The 24555-nt window shown below is 33.6% G+C and overlaps 1 protein-coding gene across 6 annotated transcripts in view; it reads right to left on the reverse strand.

Moving 5' to 3' along the window:
- Nucleotides 1-24555, reverse strand: part of LOC140049588 (disks large homolog 4-like) — a 130948-nt gene that overhangs the window by 6042 nt on the left and 100351 nt on the right. For all 6 annotated transcript variants that reach the window (XM_072094519.1, XM_072094518.1, XM_072094522.1 and 3 more), the window contains 13 exons: nucleotides 24397-24480; nucleotides 23043-23096; nucleotides 20348-20472; nucleotides 19797-19899; nucleotides 18915-19118; nucleotides 18406-18679; nucleotides 11387-11537; nucleotides 10021-10177; nucleotides 4869-4971; nucleotides 3452-3560; nucleotides 2890-3066; nucleotides 1692-1773; nucleotides 1430-1520 (listed from right to left, as the gene is read on the reverse strand). In XM_072094519.1, coding sequence (XP_071950620.1) covers nucleotides 1430-1520; nucleotides 1692-1773; nucleotides 2890-3066; nucleotides 3452-3560; nucleotides 4869-4971; nucleotides 10021-10177; nucleotides 11387-11537; nucleotides 18406-18679; nucleotides 18915-19118; nucleotides 19797-19899; nucleotides 20348-20472; nucleotides 23043-23096; nucleotides 24397-24480 — 1714 coding nt within the window. The remainder of the gene's footprint in view (nucleotides 1-1429; nucleotides 1521-1691; nucleotides 1774-2889; nucleotides 3067-3451; nucleotides 3561-4868; nucleotides 4972-10020; nucleotides 10178-11386; nucleotides 11538-18405; nucleotides 18680-18914; nucleotides 19119-19796; nucleotides 19900-20347; nucleotides 20473-23042; nucleotides 23097-24396; nucleotides 24481-24555) is intronic.

A 24555-nucleotide genomic window follows, 5' to 3' on the forward strand; every position in this document is an offset into this window, starting at 1 on the left:
TCCTGAAGAATTTCAAAAATTAAATCCAATCAATTAACATACTTTTATTAATAATAATGCGAAATAAAGCTATAAAAATGGAGGGTGGATATTAAATATTAAATTATATATAAGGCAGGGTTGAAATAAAGGTAGGTGAAAAGGTTACTAAACTTTGCCCACTACCGCCCACTACAAATCTATTTTTAGTTTTAGGTTTTGAAAATAAATAAATAAAAAAAAGGAAATCTACAGTATCAATGCTTACCGAGTAACATAAAATGACCTGATGTGATAATTAAACAAATATTAGTAAACATTTTACAAATTAAATATTTATCAAATGCAGGATTTCATGCAGTTATATTTTATTCATGAATAAAATAAAATTGTTGTGCCTTAAATATAATTCTAAAGTAAATAGATATAAAATTTGTATTTTTAATTTATTTTATTCGCCACTAATTTTTTTAATTAAAAGGAACATTTAAATTTAAAATGTTAAAATTCTAATACTGAACAGACTAGAGTAAGGTTACTACAAAAATCATATTCATAATAGAAATAATTAAATTTAATAAAGATTCGAAATGTCAAAGATATTGTTTCTTGAGTTATCATCCAGGGGATTCAATAGATTTGTTTAGTAAAGTAAATTGATATATGTAATGGTTCCTTAGACACATAATGTAAAGCTAGTCTCCGGCCGTAAGACAAATACTTAGTGATCTCATGTGAAACCAATTGCCTGCCTATGCCTGTTCATATCATTATGTAGAAATAGCTACTATTACTTATTGATATTTGATTATGACATATTATTGATATTATGTCCAAAAATAAGATACTTTCTGGTCAAATATACATTATAAGCACACTGGCATTACATTTTTAGAGCAGCCTACAGTGGGGACCACAAAATTACAGTATTAAATAATAATAATAATAATAATAATAATAATAATAATAATAATAATAATAATGTAAACAATATTGGATAAAATTATCAGATTAGAATAAGTTTTATTTTATTGTTTGCTACCTAGACCCTTTTCTTTAAAAAAAAAATTGTTATTCAAATGGAAAACATAAACATGAAAAATAAAGATAAATAAAAGCAAACTTTAAATAGCCCATTTTGACAAATTTTACGTTTGACTCCAAACCGTTTTTAGTGGTTTCATTATGTTTCTCATTATTATTCTTCCTTTAAAACAACCATGATTTTTGATGAAAAAAAAAACTTATTTGCTTATTATGGAACAGATTGTAAAACAAAAAAATATGAAAAACTTGCTTATTATGGTACATACTGTAAAAAAAAAATAAATAAAATTTGATCACAATGCAGATCACGTGATCATCAACCTCATGTCATAATCAACAAGCTCATGCTTGAGTTAATGTTATTCTCGATAAATTCAAAATATAAATTAAACTGTACACTTACGTTCTGCATCACTTGTGTCCAGATCGCTATCTTTTCCTTTCCTAAATTTCGAGAAAATTCCTTTTTTCTTTCCGTCTCGTTGAAGTGAATTCTGGAGAATACAACATTAAATCATTTATAAACCGTAAAAAAAATAATATTTTTGTAACATTAATGTTATTAATTAGGAGTGGAGCTGTAGCTTGGTGGTTAACATGCTTTCCTTCCAATCCAAATGTATAGGTTTTAATCTTAATTTAATTTCAGTCTTAATTGCACCTACCCTACTATCATTCATAAGGCCTCCTTGACTACCCTGACCAAATTTCACATTTTTCAGCCTCGATCTTTCTCTTTTTTCAACTCTACAAAAATAAAATAATGAATAATTATTATGCATTATTATAATCAACACTTTTTGAACTCTTTTATGAAATAATAGGTTAGCCCATACATGGACATGGTGATGTCATATCACTACTATATTTGGGCATATCACTACCATATTTGGGCACATCAGGCTTTTCTTGTCGAACTAGTTTGATAATGTAGACAGAGATATTGATATTGTTTTATGTCATTTCTTGTACATTAAGGCCCTGGCAGTATACAAAGTTAATTAACTTAAAGATGCTTCGTGTCCCAAAACATTTGAATAAGCCATTTGTAGTTTTTAAGTACAGTATGTTTGGTGGAGTGAGTGACGCCTTTCCGGGCCTTGGCCTTTAAGTCTTTCACTTATATCTCTTCTTGTAATTAGACATAAATAAGATAAAACAGTACAGTACTGTATTTTCAAACCTAACAAAGAAAATAAAAATAGAACAAGGAACAGTTTAGTATGTATACTTTAATTGCTTCTAAACTAATTGTACTGTATAAACAAGACAATACATAATTGATGCCATTAAATCTATGTTTGTATCAATGAAAAATGCAACAATACTATTCAACCATCCATCAAAGATTTAACAGACTCTGTTGTTATGAACCAGACAAAAGATGATTTATTGTAATTGGCTTGTGTAGTATTTCCTTTCAATATTATTTTTTCTTAAATAATATAGTAACAGACTGCTTTATGTGACAAAAAAATGCAATGTGCCCATATATGGAAATATCACTACCATATTTGGGAATATCACCACCATATTTGGGTACATCATACTATTTTGATAGTGTAGACAGAGCTTTAAAACCCCTTTTATCAAATTCATTGGCGCAAATAATGATATTTAAGGAGCTATATCATATATGGCATGTCGTCAATAAAACCGCTAAAATGCGAGTGGGTTTAGTAAAGTCTATGTTCTAAGGAATATATATAAGGAATTACTTTGATGCCTTTGGGCACATCACATGTTTTTGTTTTTGTCACAGAAAGTTTGATAGTGTAGACAGAGCTTAAGGTCCAAGTAGCTCTGTGAATTTGACAACAATTTTGTATGGTCTTGCATAATTCAACACACGCTCACACATACCTCTTTTTACTTGGAATAATGCCAACTTCTGGATCTACTCCTGTTGCCGTGAGACGACAAGCTTGCCACCATTCATCATCACTAGCATTTATTACATATAAAATATCTCCAAATTTAAAACTTAATCCCCGACTTGGTAGACCACTATCTTTCAGCATGTCATAATCAAACATTGCCCTAAAAATTAAGAATATTAGAAATCAATATGCTTTACAATTTATTTGTTAACCTGCTTAAATATTTGTGTAAAAAATAAATATACTGTATATCCTCTAGTGTAATCCCACCCACCTAGAATCTAGACTATACTGTACCCAGGGAAAGCTTAGTTCAGGAAAAAAACTTACCTGAACTGGCTAGAGAGCTACATCCAAATCAAAAGTCAATAGGGACAAAACCTTTGTAAAATCAGACATAAAGTAGGGGGTGGGGTTAGACCCGAAGTGGGATTATAACAGAGGAAATAAATTACAATACAGCGTCAACATCAGCCCAACTGCAACGTGACATATCAATCCACTGAATGGTTTTAAAGCCTTTAGCGTACATAACGGCTACTAACCTGACATAGAGGGATTTCTTTGGTGATGTTTTGAGACTCCCTGTGGGATTAGAGCTGTTCATCATTTGTTCTCGAAGATCGTGGATCTTGGCCTCAAAACGATTATATTCTATTAATGAAAAAACATTTAATATTAAGAATAATATCATAAAAGATGGGTTTCATGCAAAACAAGGAGATCTTATCAATACCAGACTATTTTGACATAAATATGAATATATTACTGTACATTGATAATGATACTGGATGTTACCTAGGCCAGTAAAAATTATAACTAAGCTTATATTTTCCACCCATACAAAGGCTTTGCACCCTGTAGCCTAGAGAACCCAACCCTCTATTCTCTGCCACTATGTACTTTTTATAAACCAACCAAGCTACCGCCGTCATTTAATAAAAATGAATTTATTATTTATTTTTTCCTTCAGTTACTAATTATACACTGTAATATGTGTGATATAGGCTTATTTGGTCATTCTTCATAATAAAAAAAACACGTTCATTAAACAAACCTATTAAAAAACTTGCTGTGTTTAATATAATTAATAGTACAAGTAATGTTATTGTTGTACATTAATACATTAGGATAGCTATGGAGTATGATAAATATAATACAGATATTACAAAAGGTATCTTCGGCTAGTTTAAAGACCATTGACAATTTACCGGATATGACAACTGGAAGCAATAGGAAATACAGGAAAACGTAGGCCATATAAACCTCAATTGGTTATATAGTGATCAAGGTCCCTGTCCCAGGAAACTGGTGTGGTTAAGATACAAACAAAATATTTGTTAAGCCTAGATGAAATATGACTAAATGTGGCCATTAAATATATGAGCAACTTGTTATTAATATTTTTATTTTAGTATTTTGTTTGGCTAGAATATTGAGGATTCTTCCTGCAACTTAATAAGTACTATAGGCTGACAAATAAATTAAAAATCCGATTAAGACCCAATTGTGACATAAGAAAGAAGGCCCGAGAATCACTATACAAACTGTCTAAAAACAGAACACAAAATGTGCTGTTCAACAGCACTAGTATCAGTAATGCTAATTTAGGATGAAATAGAGTAACAAATTCTGGGTTAGTGCTAAAGGCAAACTCAGCCAGCATCTTATGACGAGTCAAGAAGCTTCGTCAGGCCTCGTCGTACGATGCTGGCTGAGTTTAATCCGGACGATGCAAGTTAGATAGCGTCGGGTGTAGTTTTTAGATCGTCTGGAGAACTTTAAACATGTTTAATTTTCTCCAGACGAGACGATTTGTCGGGCCTCATCATATGTCATACAATAATCAAACAGCATTTGTTTAGGCTTAATGTTGACAACTTGGCCTGTACACCTTTCAGTTCTAATGCCCCTCTATCCATTATTTTACAAATAACATAACTCATGCTCGTTTTAGCATACCTTCAGGCTTGTACTGGGCTAGAATGGTGACCGTTTGTCCTGCACCTTTTAGCGCCAATGCAGCATCTTCATGCGTTGCTCTCGATAAATCTTTTCCATTCACCTGTAAAACATAATTAGTTGACAAATTTAGATTTCAGGAATAAAAAGAAACCAAAAACAACAAAATCATTTTATCAACAAAACAGCAAGTCAATTTTTGAACAGCCAAAAAAAATATATAAATAAATAAAGTATGAACCACAACTATATATTTTATAGCCCTATATAAATATCATTTTCATTGTGCAATTGGGAATGGATCATTTTAGAGCCGTTTACCACCTGTTGGTCCTATCCTTAATAATGTGAATGTTATCTATTTTTTCTGTATGCATTTTAGTGAGAAGTTGAATAAATATATTGACAGTTATACAGTACATAGTGCACTGTTGTAAAACCAAGGCCATGACAGTACTTGAGTTGCAACAACCAAATTCCAGTCACTTGTTAGACTGTAAACACTGGTTGTAGGATCACTTCCTAAAGGCCTTGGTATAAAGTGTAAACTATTATCTTTAGACATGAGAATATTGACATTGGGATCACATCCCGTTACTGAACTGTAGTGTAAAATGGTTTCAGTTTTTTTATGGAACTGTAGCTTGGCTGCTACCAGGCTTGCCTATCAATTCCTGGGTCTCTGGTTCTGGTCAAAGGACTTTTCTCAAAAGCACCTACAGTACTTAAGGTTTCATACAAGAATATACAGACATTTAAATAAAGAATTATATTTAAAACTACTAGTACTACAACTAACTACTACTATAAACGAAACACAATACAACAAAATTATACTGTTTGTATGTTGGGGATATAGGCATTATACCATAAGTTCATTACTGTACCCCTTACTACAAATTGTGTATATCTATATACACTGTATATCTATATACACTCAACAGAATTTGTATAGTCATACTCTCCTCTGGTGCAACTATTGCTCTACAAAACACTTTGATCATCCCAATATTTACTATATCATGGAACTATAATATATTATAGTTCCATGACTATATTAAATATCGTATTATATAAAACATTCGGGTACCACTCCTATTTAAGATACTTTGTTATGTCCAAGAGCAGTAACACTTGATAGAAGCTCTATTTACATACAATTAATATGAAATAACATAGTAGATGAGCTAATGAACAAGTACACAAAATCAATATACTGTACAGCCAAGGCCAAAGTTGTAATCTCTAATTTTTAAATTTCCACAAATCCTATTTTCTGGGAATCGGCTGTACTATCCGATGCCCACTATGGGCAATCTGGTCTATTTTATTTGGAAGCGCGCCTTTTATTAATACTACAACTTACCTTTAAGCCCATGAACAATGTACTACTACAAGACCTATACTGTACATACTCTACTACAGACTACAAATCACTGGAAAGGGAAGAATTTCATCATCATTGGACTACATCAACAATGATTTTACACGCATGGCCAAATTTCTTTTATTGGGTAAATATTCACTATATCTTTGACTTTGCAGTTTGTTGAATGAAACGAAAAGAAATTGGTACTTGTCATTAATCCTATTGTACATGTTTATAGTACATGGACTTTACCATTGATGTGTTTTTATATAAAAATCCTTTTTTTTACATATAGTACAACAATAAAGGCTTATTTACACTAGGGCGATAACGATCAACGACAAACAGATAAATATGCATTTTTCATACCTAAAACAAAAGAATTTAAAAATGTTTTCATCCTAGAACTACAGTATAGGATTATCATCTATGCTGCCTTTGATAAAAAATAATATTTACAAAAAATATTCACATTGTTATAATTCAACCACCAAAGAATTAGGTCAATTATGACCAACAAACTTGGTAAACACTCACAATCAAATGGAGACTAACTGTTGAGCTTAGAGTTTGATCTGTGGTTTATAATACAGATTAAATAGAAGATAACTTTATATGTCAATAGAAGTGTAGGCTGATGCAGTCTGGGAGGTGTAAAACATGTTAATGTAACAGACATGGTACGACTTTAGTCTGTGAGAGGCACGACAATTGTTAAATAAAATGAAATATAAATTGAAAAACTTGTTTCGTTTTTTGTGTGTGGAAAATTGCAACATAAAGTTGAATTGAATAAAAAATAGGACTTCAGTCTCAGATGAAACATTATAAATTGTAATTTATTAAGTATGTAAGTAGAAGTTGAATAAAATGAAATATAAACTGAATAACATAATTTTTTTTTTTTTGGGAAAATTGCAACATAAAGTTGAATTGAATAAAAAATAGGACTTCAGTCTCAGATGAAACATTATAAATTTTTGTTTGGAAAATTGTAACATAAAGTTGAATTGAATAAAAAAGCAAACAAAAATTGTTTTAAAAACTTCATAGAGGACTTCAGTCTCAGATTCAACATTATATGCACATATTTATTAGTTAATGAATAGTATTATAAAAGATATGAATTGAAAAAAAAAACAAATCTGATTTTCTAAAAAAAAAACTAGTACAGTAGTTACAGACTGTATAATTTCAACTGGACAGAATTTAAAAAAAAGCAATTTAATTAATTTGAAATATTATGTATTGTACAGTAATTTAACATTAATTTTGAGTTGAATCATTGAATTCAAATGTCAAATGGAGCACTGTTCAATGTAACATATGCATGGATGAATACAATACTCTAATTGTACTATAATTAATTCTATTGTCACACTTTCAATGACAATCACGGTTATGCAAAAATAGTTCTTTTGAATTGAAATTCGATGATCAGGTATGGAAAAATAAATGAATTATGTCGGCCTTCAAACAATATGACATCAAATATAAATTGACATCTTGTTGTTTGAAATAATATGTAAATACTATTGCACGCCGTGTGACCACAATTTTGTCCAATCAAATGACGAATTTATTTAAGTTAATTAATAATAGTCTTATATAGTGGCCAATACAATAATGTTATTGTTAGTAACTAATAATTCTAAAATTAATAATAATACTAATAACTTATCAATAATGCTGTACAGTTACAATTGATTAAGAATTAGAAATCAAACAAGAATATTGTTTTTCCAACAACGTACATTAAAAGTACAGGTAGTGCCGTGAGAGATATGATAATTATCTGTATGACTAATTACTGTAATTAGGATGGGATAACAAACTATTGTATTTCATTGTCAGTCATAAAACAAATTAGACCGTGACTGAACAAATTGAATACAATACTTACAGTACAATATCCTGGTAGAGGTATTGTTAGATAAAACATATACTGTATCTATGATAGGTAAAGAAAAAAAATCTTTCTTTGTTTGATTTGATTTGATCAGTTTATTTCAGAATAAATATTCCATATACTGTAGAACAAAAAATAATACAAACCAGAAAATCAAACTAAAATAGGATTTCTTCCCACTTAGTTTAGAGATTTGAATATTGTAACAAATAGTTTGTAGTACACCTAACCACATCATTTTCACACTATTCACAACTCTTAATCTAAAACCATACACGCACTTATGTTCGCGTACATGCTTGTAGAAAAAGGGAATTCTCCTCATGGCAAACATGTTACTAGCACTCTAAAATTACAATTAGTTGCCTTTGGCATCAAAGCTGCAGTACATTTATTGAAGATTTTCCCAAAGGAAAAGAGAAAACTACACTACATTAGTGACTGTACATAAATATGGGGGGGGGGGGGAGAGAAAGAAAGAAAGAGTCCATGCAACATTCTGTGTGGAAGCTCTAAAGCCTTGTCTACACTATCAAACTTTATGGATAGACATCATGATGTACCATATCACTACCATAATTGGGCATATCCACTACCATATTTGGGCACATCATACTTTTTTTGTCAAACTAGTTTGATAGTGTAGAGACAGAGCTCAAGAAAATTATTCTACTGCAGTTACTGGAGTAACTACATTATACCACTCTTTTTAAATGCAATAATATTTTAGCAAATTATTTCAGGGTTTGATTATTGTAGTGACTGCCTCAAAAACTTGAAACTAAATTTAACGAAAATTACAGTATAAAAATTTAATTTTCTGTAACTTTGACATAACACTAAATTGTATGAAAGTGTAGCATCATAGATTAACCCATCTTTAAAGGTAAAATAAATATTTTCAAATCTTCTAAAAAATACTGACTCATGGATTATAAAGAGATATGGTTTTTCAATTATGGCATATAGCTTCAAAGTCTTCAATGTTGGATATTAATTAAAATATAATCCATTTTGTATCCTAATTGAAAACCGGAAAAACGATACATGATGAAAATCGGCAGTTATCTATCTTATCAAAGCATTAACTGAAAATGTCACTAATGACATGTACCATCCATCTAGTTTCAAAAAGTTCAGAATGAACGAACAGCAGATTACATGATTAATATATATATATATATATATATATTAGCGTCTTGTTAATAAGTCGGTCATGCATGCTTACTTGATGTTGTTGCATTTACAAAAGTGGACTAAACAGGCAATAATATTGGCCGATTTAACCGTGACTTCACAGTTCAATTGGAAACTATTCCTCTTCCCACCCAAAAATGCCTAAAGCTCTGTCTACACTATCCTAGTTTGACAAAAAAAAGTGTGATGTGCCCAAATATGGTAGTGATATGCTTAAATATGGTAGTGATATGACATCATCGTGTCTATATATGGGAACATCACATTTTTTCGTCATACAAAGTTTGATAGTGTAGACATAGCTTAAGAGTATTATCAAACTAATATGGGAGTTAAAGGATGTAGTTATATACACACTATAATACTATACAGAGATTCAGATGAACCTTTTCACTAACTATACATAATACTATACCCCTCGGTTTACCAAATTCACAATACCTGATACCTTTGTTCTGACTAAACATATTTAGAAAGTCAATTTCGTGATCTCTGCGTTTGAGAGAAAGTTTTGACAATATTAATACAGATTGTTTCAAATTTTGTACATTACACCATTTTTGTGCAACTTCAGGATCATATAACATCTACTTTGTTGTTTCTAGTTTGTATAACATACTGTATATTGATTTTGGTCGAAAATAAATTAAATTTTACAAGACGCAATCAAAACCTACCGCTAATAATTGATCTCCTCTGCGAAGCTCTCCACTCAAATCAGCAACTCCTCCGGCAAGGATGAACGATATAAATATCCCTTCACCATCTTCTCCACCGACAATATTGAACCCAAGACCCGTCGAGCCCTTAGTTAACACAACTTTTCTTGGTTCCCTGAAAGAATATTAAAATTTATGCACACAATGTAAATATAATCCATAAATGTACCATTTATTTTTTTTAATAAACTCACGCCTCCATGGAACAATTTCACACCAAAAAAATAAACGGCACACCTCAAATAAACAAAGGATTAAAAGTGTTCCACAATAATGTACTGAATGTATACCGTGATAATAAGCCCAGCTAAGGATACATGTACTACAATCACAAGCCCAGGTAAAAATCTACTGCTATGACTATGCCTAGTAGTCTCTTTATATATATTAATTGAATATACACGCACAACTCATCAATAAGTTTCGTAATGACTTAATTTAATTATTTTTTTTGTAATCACCAATTTCGATATAAACACCACAATTGCTAGTTTTAGTACCTGATATTATAATTCAGGTTTGCGTTGGTTAGCAACCACAAGTGACCGATCATGCATATCCCGTCAGAGCCTGATGATCCAGGGATTGAAATTACCCAAGACATTTATGAGAAAGATGTTTTGCAGAAATTGAAACAGATGATGAAAGAACATCAGTTGGATGATGAATACAAGATGTACTCAACCAAATCACAAACATTATAATATTCAAGGTTTAGGATTTTAATTGAGTTTAAAAAAAACAAAATCAACTAGAAGAATTAGCTAAACAGATAGTAGAACTAATATTAAGATGACACCTTCAGTACCAAACAAATGGTCACACTGAGCTTGGATTCTGGTTCGGTTCAGGATAAAAAAAAATTGTAAATAGGTGTAATTTTTTATTCTATACATATGTGTGATAGAAAAATGAACAAATCTGCCTGGAGTCTTCTCTCGGTCAGTATGAATGTACTGTACCTTTAAAGGATAAATGGGATTTTGCCATAGGTTAAAAAACTACATGAAGTGTTGATAAATGAGTTGGCTATATATATTTGTAATAACGTTATATAAATTCAATTATCGCTGCCTGGGCTCAACATTCTTTAAATAATAATTGTGTTATTAGTAGTTTGTTTGGCGTGTTGTCGTTTGGGCCAGTGGTAGATGGTCACAAACTGTATTGGATGGTGTAGATATTTGGTGTATGATGTTTTAATACAAATGAATTATTGGTGAATTATATATATTATGTATTTGTGGTGGCTTTGTCTTTCCATAGTCCTATTTTAAGCAATATAAACTATCATTTAAATAAAAGAAAAGCATAGAAAACTGACCTTGGAAAATCGACATCATCTGGAAGGTACATCTTGGGGGTACTTGTTGTATTATTATACTGTGTCTGTGGCTCCTGCTTGTGTACTGTACTGTACATGCTTTCCTGGCCCTGTACTGCTGGTGACTGCTGCATTGGACTCTGATGATAATCTGTGGATCGAAAGGTCAACAACTTCAATGAATGCCTTTTACGAGTATAAGTTAATACCTCCAGTCTTATCTAATTAAATATTAACTTTATACAGTTTTGGGCTAGGTTACCAATGTTACCTTTTATAGTATATGTGTGATTCTACAGTTAGTACTGTATTTAACTGAATATTTACAGTAGGCTCTGTCTGGTCATATTTTGTTATCAGAATAATATCTACCAATGAATGTAATTTATGCTATGATCCCTCTCCTAATTTAAATATAAAGACTACACCCCATAGAGGTATAGTTCACTATGTACCAATATTAATAAATTATATTGTTATATCAAAGTTTTTTTCTAGGAAATTTTACTGAGCGCAACTTCATAGACTACAAATTTTAGCTTTATGATGCCCATTATCTTAAATTGATAGCCACGTCCAAGTACTGTATACAAAAATCCTGAATGCGATTTACTAAATTACAAATTGAAAAGAAATACAATACAGTATTCCGTCTACAGTACAGTAACTTTAGGCTATTTGTTAATACACTTTCAGTTACTGTACTATTTTTTTAATGAGCCTAAAGCTATGTCTACACTATCAAACTATATAATGATAAAAACATTTTTTTTTTGTCAAACTAGTTTGATAGTGTAAACAGAGCTTAAGCCTGTAGATAAACAGAGGTTGCAAAAATGAACAGGGTTAACATTAGCATATGTTGTGTGTGGGTAGATTCCTATTCCTACCATCTGTACTGTAATCAAATACTGCCAATCAATGTACAAGTCTATGTATGTTATGAATGGGTAACACAACTGTATCTATCTCATCTGCGGAATGTTGTATCTCACAAATATTCCCTGTGAGCAAAGCTGACATAACAAAATCTAACATTACACATGATACTAATGTAATTAAAAATGTGTTAACATAAATCATGGAGAAATAATTTCTCCATGCATAAATCAAGTATACGATATAAGATCCATACAGAGTAACCAAAAAGTAATTAAACTAAGAAGATATTTAATAAATAATTAATTGAAAAAGCGGTTCCATCTGATTAGGTTTGAATATAATTGAATCTTATCAGTGCCCTATTCACTGTTCAGCTTACAACATAGCTGGAGGCTACAGGATTTAATATTTTAAAATAATATTTATAATTATATTGATCATTATCATTGCTATCACTGTCAGATTGATAGTGATATCCATTTTCAGCACACTATCCTGTATCCCTGAAACCACGTCGACACAAAATTTACTAAAAGTTCTCCACCCATAAATTTGATTAAAGTTCTCCACCCAACAATTTGGTGAAAATTCTCCACCCAATAATGACTAATATTTCCCACTCAAAAATTTGATTAAATCCTCCCTCCCGATATTTACTAAAATCTCCAACCAAACAATAATTAAAATCTAATTCCACCCAACAATTTAATTAAAATCATCCTCCCAACAATGACAAAAATCCCTCTCTCTGGTTCCTAAAAAAATTGAATATGATAAATATTAAAATAATATTATCATAAAAGATTACATTATACTATAGTAGGACAAATTATGAGATTAGAGTATACTTAAGTCATACAGTATTGTATATTGTATTTCATTGACAGGTTTTAATTACAGAAACACATCTGATATTTCATTAATATTTAAATTAACTGTACAACAAATAATTGTCATCTCAACACCTCATTATAAACATCTTTTACAGATATTAATTAAGTTATGTAACATTGGTTTTAAAGGTTTAAAGGACTTTGTATTGCTTGGTAGATACAGATATTTAACTGGCCACCATGTCTTACTGGACAATACTACGGTCATACCAGTGCTATACTGTAAATACAAAGAAAGGTATCATGAACAATATCAACACTAAAATACACCTACCCACTTTTTTTTTTAAAGTGGAGCTACACTCAGACTTTCTCAGCTTATATTATGTTTAAGTATGTTTAATTGAAAGTGATTACATAAAAAAAAACCAGGAAAAATACGGAAATATTTTCCAAAAACTCATTTCTAAAAAATCGGTCAGAAAATAGTGTTTTTTAACACATTACAGTTTTTCAGTAACTAAGGGGTTATTAGTTTACAATACGTCGCAAAACGCGTTACACTTAGCGACTGACGCGTTTTAGTCGCCGTTCAACGCATTGATGAAATGTCTCCCCTTGGGTAAATTATGTGTCGAAAAATGGGGAATAAATTTTATACACACAATTAATACGATTTGTTTAGGCCTAAGTAATATTTCCGATAAGAATGTCAGTATAATTTACATGTAAACCTCATGATTTTCACTGTACAACAACAGCATAATAATCTTATCAGATTGCTTTTAACTTTAAGCTAGGGCTAGGCCTAGCTCAGCCGTGTGCTCAGCCTAGCTAGCCTTGAATTTTTGTCTAGAGGCCTAAGTATTCATAGGCATGGTCGTTTCGCCCCATTTATCGTTCCTGGGTTTTCTCGCACATTAAGAATTGTGAAACACAAAATCCTATAGTATACAGAACAAGAGTAGTAAAGCGATGTGCAAGCTTAGACCTGACTGAAAAGCAACTATTCAGGCACCCTATCATGGCCCATGGGTAGGCCAAGGTCGGGTGCCAGCAAAACAAACTTCACTGCTGTCAGCCTAGCCGCCTAGCTAGAGGCCACGCAGCATCGGTACATACCTACACTTTCCAGTAGGCCTAGGCCTAGCTTCATTGAATATATAGCCACGTCTTTCTCAAATCTCGTTAAATTTGACATTTTAGTAATAGTCTCATAATCACATTATTACACTGTGAAACATAATAGGGTCACATTCAGAATGTTTTAATATACTTTTCGCCCGTCAAAAATAACATCGCGACAAAATAACAGATCGCCAGCTGCAGTAGTGTGATTGTGAAAAATGTCACGTGATCGTACTCCCTAGCAAAATAAAAAACCCAATTGGGCCCGAACGGGGGAAAGTGTCTATTTACGCAAAATTGCGCAATGTATACGTGATAAAAATACCAGAAATAGAAAGATCTGGAAAAATTACATAAATATACATTTTACATTTTTTTTTTGGTGAAGAAATGAATTTTTTAGGATTATTCAAATATACCCCCCTTTTGCATGTAAAAGAATAGGAAATTACAAGGTATCTCCCCAAAACGCAAAAAGGCGTGATTTTCAAGAAAATCGTACTCATTGAAAAAAATTTCAAAAAAATATGAAGTATAAGGGATGATATTTTTAAATAATAGTTGAAATGTATGAAAAATAGTAATTTTCTGGGTGGAGCTCCACTTTAAAGCTAAGTTTATTATTTCAACCCTTAACACTTACACATACCAGACTATCATAAAAAAACAAATAAATAAAAAACCTTCAAATAAGGCAAATTCAAAATAACACTAACATCCACAGTAACATCAGGTCATAAATTGATCACCTCAAAATGTTAGTAAACACAGTATATAACAATCTTTACAACCACTTCAGCAGAAACAGCTAAAGTCAGACATATAAATTCCAATGCAATTATAAAACCACTGAAGCGTGTCAAAAAACAGGGTATGGCATACACCCATTTTAGTTAAAAACAAAACCTTAGAAGAGTGCCTAAAACAATTACTCTATTCATTACCTATCTCAATTTTGACAATCCTCTCCCCTAAAAGGTGTTTCCTTCGAAACGTCTTGACACACCTGAGTGGGTAGTACTCAGCAGAAATGACGACACCGGCAAAAGGAAGTGAACAATTCCAAAGAAAGTGGATTAGAGGAAGCCATTGCTAACAAACAGTAGAAGTCAATTTCTATAGCTCGGAATAATCCAGTTATTATACCAAAAGAAAATTGTACTGGTGTATTTGCATTCAAATGATGTCAGTGATGCATGTCAATGAATATGCTACACAATGCAATAGGAACTCCAACAATGCTGATGGAATACTGCCCTCTACAGGTACTAAGGTAAACTTAAATTAGAAATTATGATATTGGAAGACTGCCCTCTATACTTCTAGTTGAGAAAATAAATATGGTACAAAATTCTAGATTTTGAATTAAATATTACTATTTTGCACTATTACATCAATTAATATTTTATCCTGTTTTTTACTCCTTTTCTTGTAGTGTGAATGAAACTTTACAGATGCAGAATCTGAGCTGAATCCTGATAGAAACAGCAGGCCCTCAATAATGTTGTAAAATCTACATAGAAAACCAGAACACCCCCTCTCATTGCAAAAGATGCACACAAGTCATACAGTATTGTGTACAATGGATCTCCATTTTCTCCACAATTATTATCCTAAGAAAAAGACTTGTTCTATCCCTAGAATTAAATTAACATTGTATGACTATGTTACAGGGCCTCATTTTTAACACTTGCCCTCTCAACTACTCATCCTTCAGTGGCCCACACTACTTTCATAAAAAAAAAACATGAAAAATATATACTGCTGTATATATTCTTATACCTATCTTAAGAATTTTAATTCTTTGACATTTAGACTACAATAAAAGCTTTATTAAGGGGATGGGACAAATAAATTGTCCCCTTTTGTAGTAGTGACCCCTGAATAGTGATTGGCTGTAATGTTGAAACATATACTGCCTGTCACTCTTCTCACAGTTGTGTCTGCCTTATTAGCTAGGGGTGTCCCCATACTAGCTAGTAATATCTTTCTTACTAGGTAGGAATATCTTCCTTACTAGGTACGGGTGTCTTCCTTATTAGCTAGGGGTGTCTTCCTTACTAGCTAGGGATGTCTTCCTTACTAGCTAGGGGTGTCTTCCCTACTAGCTAGGGGTGTCTTCCTTACTAGCTAGGGGTGTCTTCCTTACTAGCTAGGGGTGTCTTCCCTACTAGCTAGGGGTGTCTTCCTTACTAGCTAGGGGTGTCTTCCTTACTAGCTAGGGGTGTCTTCCTTACTAGCTAGGGGTGTCTTCCCTACTAGCTAGGGGTGTCTTCCTTACTAGCTAGGGGTGTCTTCCTTACTAGCTAGGGGTGTCTTCCTTACTAGCTAGGGGTGTCTTCCTTACTAGCTAGGGGTGTCTTCCCTACTAGCTAGGGATGTCTTCCTTACTAGCTAGGGGTGTCTTCCCTACTAGCTAGGGGTGTCTTCCTTACTAGCTAGGGGTGTCTTCCCTACTAGCTAGGGGTGTCTTCCTTACTAGCTAGGGGTGTCTTCCTTACTAGCTAGGGGTGTCTTCCCTACTAGCTAGGGGTGTCTTCCCTACTAGCTAGGGGTGTCTTCCTTACTAGCTAGGGGTGTCTTCCTTACTAGCTAGGGGTGTCTTCCCTACTAGCTAGGGGTGTCTTCCTTACTAGCTAGGGGTGTCTTCCTTACTAGCTAGGGGTGTCTTCCCTACTAGCTAGGGGTGTCTTCCTTACTAGCTAGGGGTGTCTTCCCTACTAGCTAGGGGTGTCTTCCTTACTAGCTAGGGGTGTCTTCCCTACTAGCTAGGGGTGTCTTCCCTACTAGCTAGGGGTGTCTTCCTTACTAGCTAGGGGTGTCTTCCTTACTAGCTAGGGGTGTCTTCCTTACTAGCTAGGGGTGTCTTCCCTACTAGCTAGGGATGTCTTCCTTACTAGCTAGGGATGTCTTCCTTACTAGCTAGGGGTGTCTTCCTTACTAGCTAGGGGTGTCTTCCTTACTAGCTAGGGGTGTCTTCCTTACTAGCTAGGGGTGTCTTCCCTACTAGCTAGGGGTGTCTTCCTTACTAGCTAGGGGTGTCTTCCCTACTAGCTAGGGGTGTCTTCCCTACTAGCTAGGGGTGTCTTCCTTACTAGCTAGGGGTGTCTTCCTTACTAGCTAGGGGTGTCTTCCTTACTAGCTAGGGGTGTCTTCCTTACTAGCTAGGGGTGTCTTCCTTACTAGCTAGGGGTGTCTTCCCTACTAGCTAGGGGTGTCTTCCTTACTAGCTAGGGGTGTCTTCCCTACTAGCTAGGGGTGTCTTCCTTACTAGCTAGGGGTGTCTTCCCTACTAGCTAGGGGTGTCTTCCTTACTAGCTAGGGGTGTCTTCCCTACTAGCTAGGGGTGTCTTCCCTACTAGCTAGGGGTGTCTTCCTTACTAGCTAGGGGTGTCTTCCTTACTAGCTAGGGGTGTCTTCCCTACTAGCTAGGGGTGTCTTCCTTACTAGCTAGGGGTGTCTTCCTTACTAGCTAGGGGTGTCTTCCTTACTAGCTACGGGTGTCTTCCTTACTAGCTAGGGGTGTCTTCCCTACTAGCTAGGGGTGTCTTCCTTACTAGCTAGGGGTGTCTTCCCTACTAGCTAGGGGTGTCTTCCCTACTAGCTAGGGGTGTCTTCCTTACTAGCTAGGGGTGTCTTCCTTACTAGCTAGGGGTGTCTTCCTTACTAGCTAGGGGTGTCTTCCCTACTAGCTAGGGATGTCTTCCTTACTAGCTAGGGATGTCTTCCTTACTAGCTAGGGGTGTCTTCCTTACTAGCTAGGGGTGTCTTCCCTACTAGCTAGGGGTGTCTTCCTTACTAGCTAGGGGTGTCTTCCTTACTAGCTAGGGGTGTCTTCCTTACTAGCTAGGGGTGTCTTCCCTACTAGCTAGGGGTGTCTTCCCTACTAGCTAGGGGTGTCTTCCCTACTAGCTAGGGGTGTCTTCCTTACTAGCTAGGGGTGTCTTCCTTACTAGCTAGGGGTGTCTTCCTTACTAGCTAGAGGTGTCTTCCTTACTAGCTAGGAATATCTTTCTTACTAGGTAGGAATATCTTCCTTACTAGGTAGAAATATCTTCCTTACTAGCTAGGGGTGTCTTCCTTATTAGATAGGGGTGTCCACCTTACTAAGGTGTCCACTGAATAGGTGTCCCAAAGGATTGGTTCTACTGTAGTACAATTTTACAAATGACTTACTCTGTTGATTAAGTGAAATAGCCGAGACGTCTGGAGGTGCATTCATATGCTGCGGAGCATTTATATGTTGTGGTGCTGCCATATGTTGTGGTGCTGCCATATGTTGTGGTGACTGGACGGGAGCTTGGGGCATTGGCATGGGAAAGTATGTTGCAGGTTGGGACGACATGTTTGACTGGCCTTTGATTATCTTCAGTAAGACGACCTCATTTGTGGCCTTCAGTGTTGCTACGGCAACCTCGTGTGATACATCTTCCAAGCTAACTTCCCCAACCTGAATAAGTAAAAAAAAATATTGTGAAGAAAGTTAACAAACTGAAAAACATTTTTAAGTAAAAAATAATAAAATCCAAACCCAACTAGTATGTAAGGCATAACAATTTGTAAAACAAATACAATATAACAATGTTTCTGTTGAGAACATTATCCAATGACATTGGAGCAATATTCACAACCGCGTCTCAAACTGTATTGACCAATCATATACCTTGAAATTAATGAGCACTTACGGCAACAATCTTGTCTCCTACACTGAGTCTGCCATCTTGTTGAGCAGCACCACCATCGATGATTTTTGTGACGTATATACCATTATCTCCGGGTATGTGTTGATTTCCTTTACCTCCTGCGATACTGAATCCTAGGCCCTTGGAACCTTTGATTAATTCTAAGGTGAAACACCCTCCACTGGGAGGCGGTCTCCGCCTCACAATCTGTAGTGCAAAACAAATAAATAGTCTAAATTCTGATGCGAGGAGTATTGGTGTTGTACGCGAGTCTATATCGCAAGAGCCTAAGGGGTCACACACAATCATTGAAGAATCACAATCGTTTGATCACACTCGTAGCCAAAATTATTATAAGTATTATATAATGATGTGCACTACTTAGTTCAGACTTTATTTGGACATGCAAACTCTTCTTAGGTAGTATAACTATTCTAGCCAAGACGAAATCATGGTAGCGTAAAATAACCATAATTAAAGTTTATGTTGCAGTTATTATATGCAACATGTTAATTCCATTTTTATTAATTAGTTTTATTTTTGATAATCACAAATTATTATCAAGTTATATAAAGATGTATTGTCCCCTAAAACCATGAAAAATGAAGATTAATTTGAATAGGTTACTTCGTAGTGTTAATAAAGTTAATCACCTCAATAGAAAAAAAACAACCAAAAACCTATTGGCTGGCAGCCAGTTTGACTATCTTTTGCTTTAAATTACAGTTTTTTCAGGTAAACACATTTTTTTTAAACTAATTTTTTGTCAAAGTGGATAACTTTAATGTGACATTAAAGTGGCATATTTAACAAAAACTTTTTTAATAATTATTTTGTCAGGGCGATAATACATTAGCATAATTATTCTTTGTTTGACTATTATACCATGTGTACTGTGTTTCCTGCTCTTTTCAATGCATCTACAGCTTCTTGGTGAGGAACTCCAAGGACTTCACATTCGTTTACTTTAACAACAACATCATTAACTCTGAGGGGAAAAAAACATAAAAAGATCAATATTAATGAATTTTATAGATTTTATCTTTACAACTGGATTATTTTATGACAGACATTGAAAAGGGTTGATTACAAAAATAAATGTTTGTGTGTTTCATGCATCATTCAGCTGTGGGAAAAATGGTGTACAAATTAAAAAGTCAGAATTTGTCAAAATGCTCGTCATCATTTGAAAAAACATCTTGCTACTCACACAAAACATTCATTATTAAAGCTTGGTTCCCACTAGTGACGCAACGTAACGCAACATATGCAATGTAAAAAATGCCCTTTCAATGATTATGTTTTCCCCGCCTGCGTGAAATCAAACCTGCGATTTGCAGCACTGTTGCGTCATCAGTTCTTACTTGTGATTACGCAATACAGTACTTTGCGCCAGTACGTTGTTGCGTAGCTAGTGATAACTGAGCTTAACTTACTGAAGTCTTCCATCTAATGCTGCTGCTCCCCCTGGTATTAACTTTGTTATGTAAATACTTGGGTCATTGTCAACATGAGGGTTGTCTGCTCCACCGGCTATGCTAAACCCTAGTCCTGCTCCACCCTATAAAAAAAAAATAATCCTTCATTTACAATAACTATAATTTGTTTATTCCACAAAACAAAAGAACAAAAATGTGGCATTCAACTCAACACACTTAAAAACATAAAGCTCTGTCTACACTATCAAACTTGATACCAAAAAAATGTGATGTGCCCATTTATGGACATGATATCACTACCATATTTAAGCATATCACTACCATATTTGGGCACATCACACTTTTTTTGTGTAGACAAAGCTTTGGACTGTAAACTGTCCGACTTATATTAGAATGTTTTAATATGATTGTAAATCTGATTGATCAATTTCATACACTGAATGTTTAACATTATTGTATTATACTTTAAAAGTATTTAAAGAATATAGAATCTAGAGATCTATATCAATATTTAATAAATGTTTATGTCCTAAAATAACCCTAAATATTTTCATTATACAATAAGCTTGTATTCCAATCTTTTTACTGTATATTGGCTGTTGACATAGGACATATAATATAATGGTATTAGGAATTATTTAAAGACTATTGAATCTAGAGATCTATATTAATATTCAATAAATGTTTATGTCCTAAAATAACCCTAAATATTTTCATTACAATAAGCTTGTATTCCAATCTTTTTACTGTATATTGGCTGTTGACATAGGACATATAATATAATGGTATTAGGAATTATTTAAAGACTATTGAATCTAGAGATCTATATTAATATTCAATAAATGTTTATGTCCAAAAATAACCCTAAATATTTTCATTACAATTAACTTGTATTCCAATCTTTTTACTGTATATTGGCTGTTGACAAACGATTAGGGTTAATTGAACATTTTAAATGCGGCACCTTTTCTATACAAAGTGTTTTACCCCCAATAAATAAATAAATTGCATTCTACCACTAAATGCATGGGAAATAAGGCACAATTATTTGGAAAATTTAAATGCTTTTAATTTCAAACGTTCTTTAAAATACTTTCAACCTATATGAGCATAAAGATCAGTATATCCAATATAGCATCACGTTAATCAACAGAAATGGTTTAATCCGAAAATAGAAAACCGTTTCAACAATCGTTTAAAAGAAATTTACACATAGTCTAATGAACTCCAATTGTGAATTTCAGTTTATTGGATGATAAAAAAAAGGTTAATGTCTGTTCTAACACTATTGTATGCTTAGTTATTTATGGAAATGACAGTTTCGCGATTCAAATTGAGTTGTAAAATTTCTTTATAAGAATTTGTGTACTGTACAGTTTTGTCTATCAGGTACAAGCTTTCTTAAAATAGATTATCATTCATTTTGAATAAAACACTCCGCGTAAACGAATGTACAATACTGCAATACGATTCAAATTGAGTTGTAAATTGTTTACATGTGTACTGTACAGTTTTTTCTATTTAGGTACAGTACAGGCTCCCTAGATTTAATCATTCATTTTGAAAAAAACACTCCAACCAATAGTTAACTGAGTGTTACTGTATATAATATTTGACTGTCACATATTTATATTGTGGTTTATATAGTTAAAGATATATTGTCCCCCTAAAAAAATATTTTTTTTGTTGAATATGTTATTTTAATGTCACATAATAGTTATTCACTCTCACAAAAAATTGGGTCTGAAAAAAATTCATTTACCTGAGAAAAATGTAATTTAAAGCAAAAAATGGTCAAATTGTCTGGAAGACAATGAGTTTTTGGGTAATTTAACTGTTTATTTTGTCTTTTTATAGGTGAAATTATTTTTTTTCCCCATTTTTTTCTTATGGAAGTGAACAACTTCATTAAAACTGCAAAATGGCCTATTCAAAGTCCGATTTTAAAAATCTTTATTTTTCATGATTTTGGGGGACAATACATCTATAAATCGCAGTAAGAGTCTACAGTACCACAACGACATAAACATCAATTTTACTACGAGCCTTCGATATAGACTCTCAATATTATTACCAACACAAGTCAACAAGAAGTAGCCCTTAATTGTAAACACTGTACACATAATCTAATAACAACAGTGGTTGCAATATTGAACAATTCCCAAAGGGATCCATTCTAGAAGGGCTTGTGTTGTGAACATAATCTAGAGATACAGTCTTAATAATATATTATAATTGGAATGAACGAAGAGGAAGGAATGACCATTTATAGGTAAGAAGGATTGGATCCGGTGGGATGTTAACAACTGCAGTAATTAATGACAGTCACAAAATAAGATCTGGATGACCCCTAGAGATCTGACCTTTTGCATGGTTACCATAAATAGGAAAGAGAACAAGGTATGGAGATGACCTAGATAATTAATAGGCTGGGGAGGAAATCATCATAATGAACAATTATCATTGTGGAATTGATGGGTAGAAAGACCAATGAAGGTGACATAGAAATTGCTCCAAAATGATGGATGGAATAATCTGGAGTGCTATTGTAGATTTACTGTACTTTCATTTTTATTGATCTTACTTTTCTTTCACACAACTGAGAACGATATACTTTATTCAACGTGTGTTCTGCACTCAGAGCCTCATTGATTTAATCTACTTCGCAGATCGAGATCTCAACAATACTTACCCTTTTAAGAGTTATTTCTTCATAATCCCATCTATCATCTTCTGTTATAACTGGCTGTAGAGACAAGAAAAACAAAGAGAACAAACATTATTAAAAGCGCATGTTGAGAAATATGAAGTTAATCTTTTTAAACTCAGTCTACACTATCAAACTTTGTGGCAAAAAAAATGTGATAATGCCCATACAGGGATATGTATATGTATGTATAATTATGGACATGATGTCATATCACTATTATATTTGAGCACATCACACTAGTTCTGATAGTGTAAGCTCATCCAACTAAACTCTAGTAATACTGTATATGGCATTAGAGTCTTTAGTTAGAATGTAGCTACTTCTATCAGGAAAAACGGCCTTTTCGAAAATACAGTTAAGTTAATACAGGAACTATTACTACTGTATGTACCAAACCACATATTTGGGACTCAAATGTTTTGGATGGAGGATGGCTGTAGTGTTAAAAACACACATTGTCCCTCGTTCATTTCACTGAGTAGGGTTGTCCCAAAGGGGGTTCTACTGTACAGTGTGGTAATTATTTAAATGATGAGCCATAGTTCAGATCATTCAATAATCATTGAACTGAACTAGTGTTTTATGATCAAGTGACATGACCCAACAAACGCATCCGAATATGCCAACCAGTATTGATCCTGTACGAAACCTGCGTTTAATGTCAATAGACAGCTACCATTGATTTTCAACGTTAATTACTCTGGAAGGTTTTCAACTGATGATATTATGAATTCTAGTACCATCACCAGGGTTTGGTCTAAATATTATTTCTAAGTAGTTTAATTCGCTAGTTTACTATCCCACATGCCAGTTTGCTAGCAATTAATTATAAAAAAAACATGTATACTCTATACAGTATAAGCACAGTGGGTATTGGGAACTGGTGTAATTTTTGCACTAGGACTACAGTAGAGTATAAAATAGTTACATTCTCAAAGTGAATTTAGCTGTACAGTAAACAGCAGAACTGAATTAAGGAGACACTTTCGGGCGCCAACAAAAGGTTGACCGTAGTCTTAAAACATATAGGTACCACCGGTTAATTTCACAGTCTCTTGTCATTGGTTAACTGGCTTGCTTTGCCTCTACGTCCTGGAGTTGTGTCCTGGAGCTGTGTCCTAGTGGGAACCAAGCTTTAGGTTTTAAAGCTTGGTTCCAACTTAGATACATCGTAGGCTCGCAACGCAAATGAGTTGACCAATCACAAGCATGTTTTTTATCATGTAGCGATTGTTCAAATTAATGCATTTATGTCATGTGGTGCGCCAAAGTGGGCACCAAGCTTGAGGTTAAATAATTTATGCTTGTTGAAATTGCTATGGTCTTCTTTACTTACGTTAACATAAGGTGCAGGTTGTCGTACCATGGCCGGCTGATGGTCTACGCGCTCTGTGTTGACACGAACTGGGGCAGGTGATGGCTGCAAGAAAAAACAAAATTAACTAGATTATAAGATATACATAGGCCCTATTCTCCATGCGGAAAGAAGGAATTA

Source organism: Antedon mediterranea, chromosome 5, assembly GCF_964355755.1.
Source record: "Antedon mediterranea chromosome 5, ecAntMedi1.1, whole genome shotgun sequence".
NCBI lineage: Eukaryota > Metazoa > Echinodermata > Crinoidea > Comatulida > Antedonidae > Antedon > Antedon mediterranea.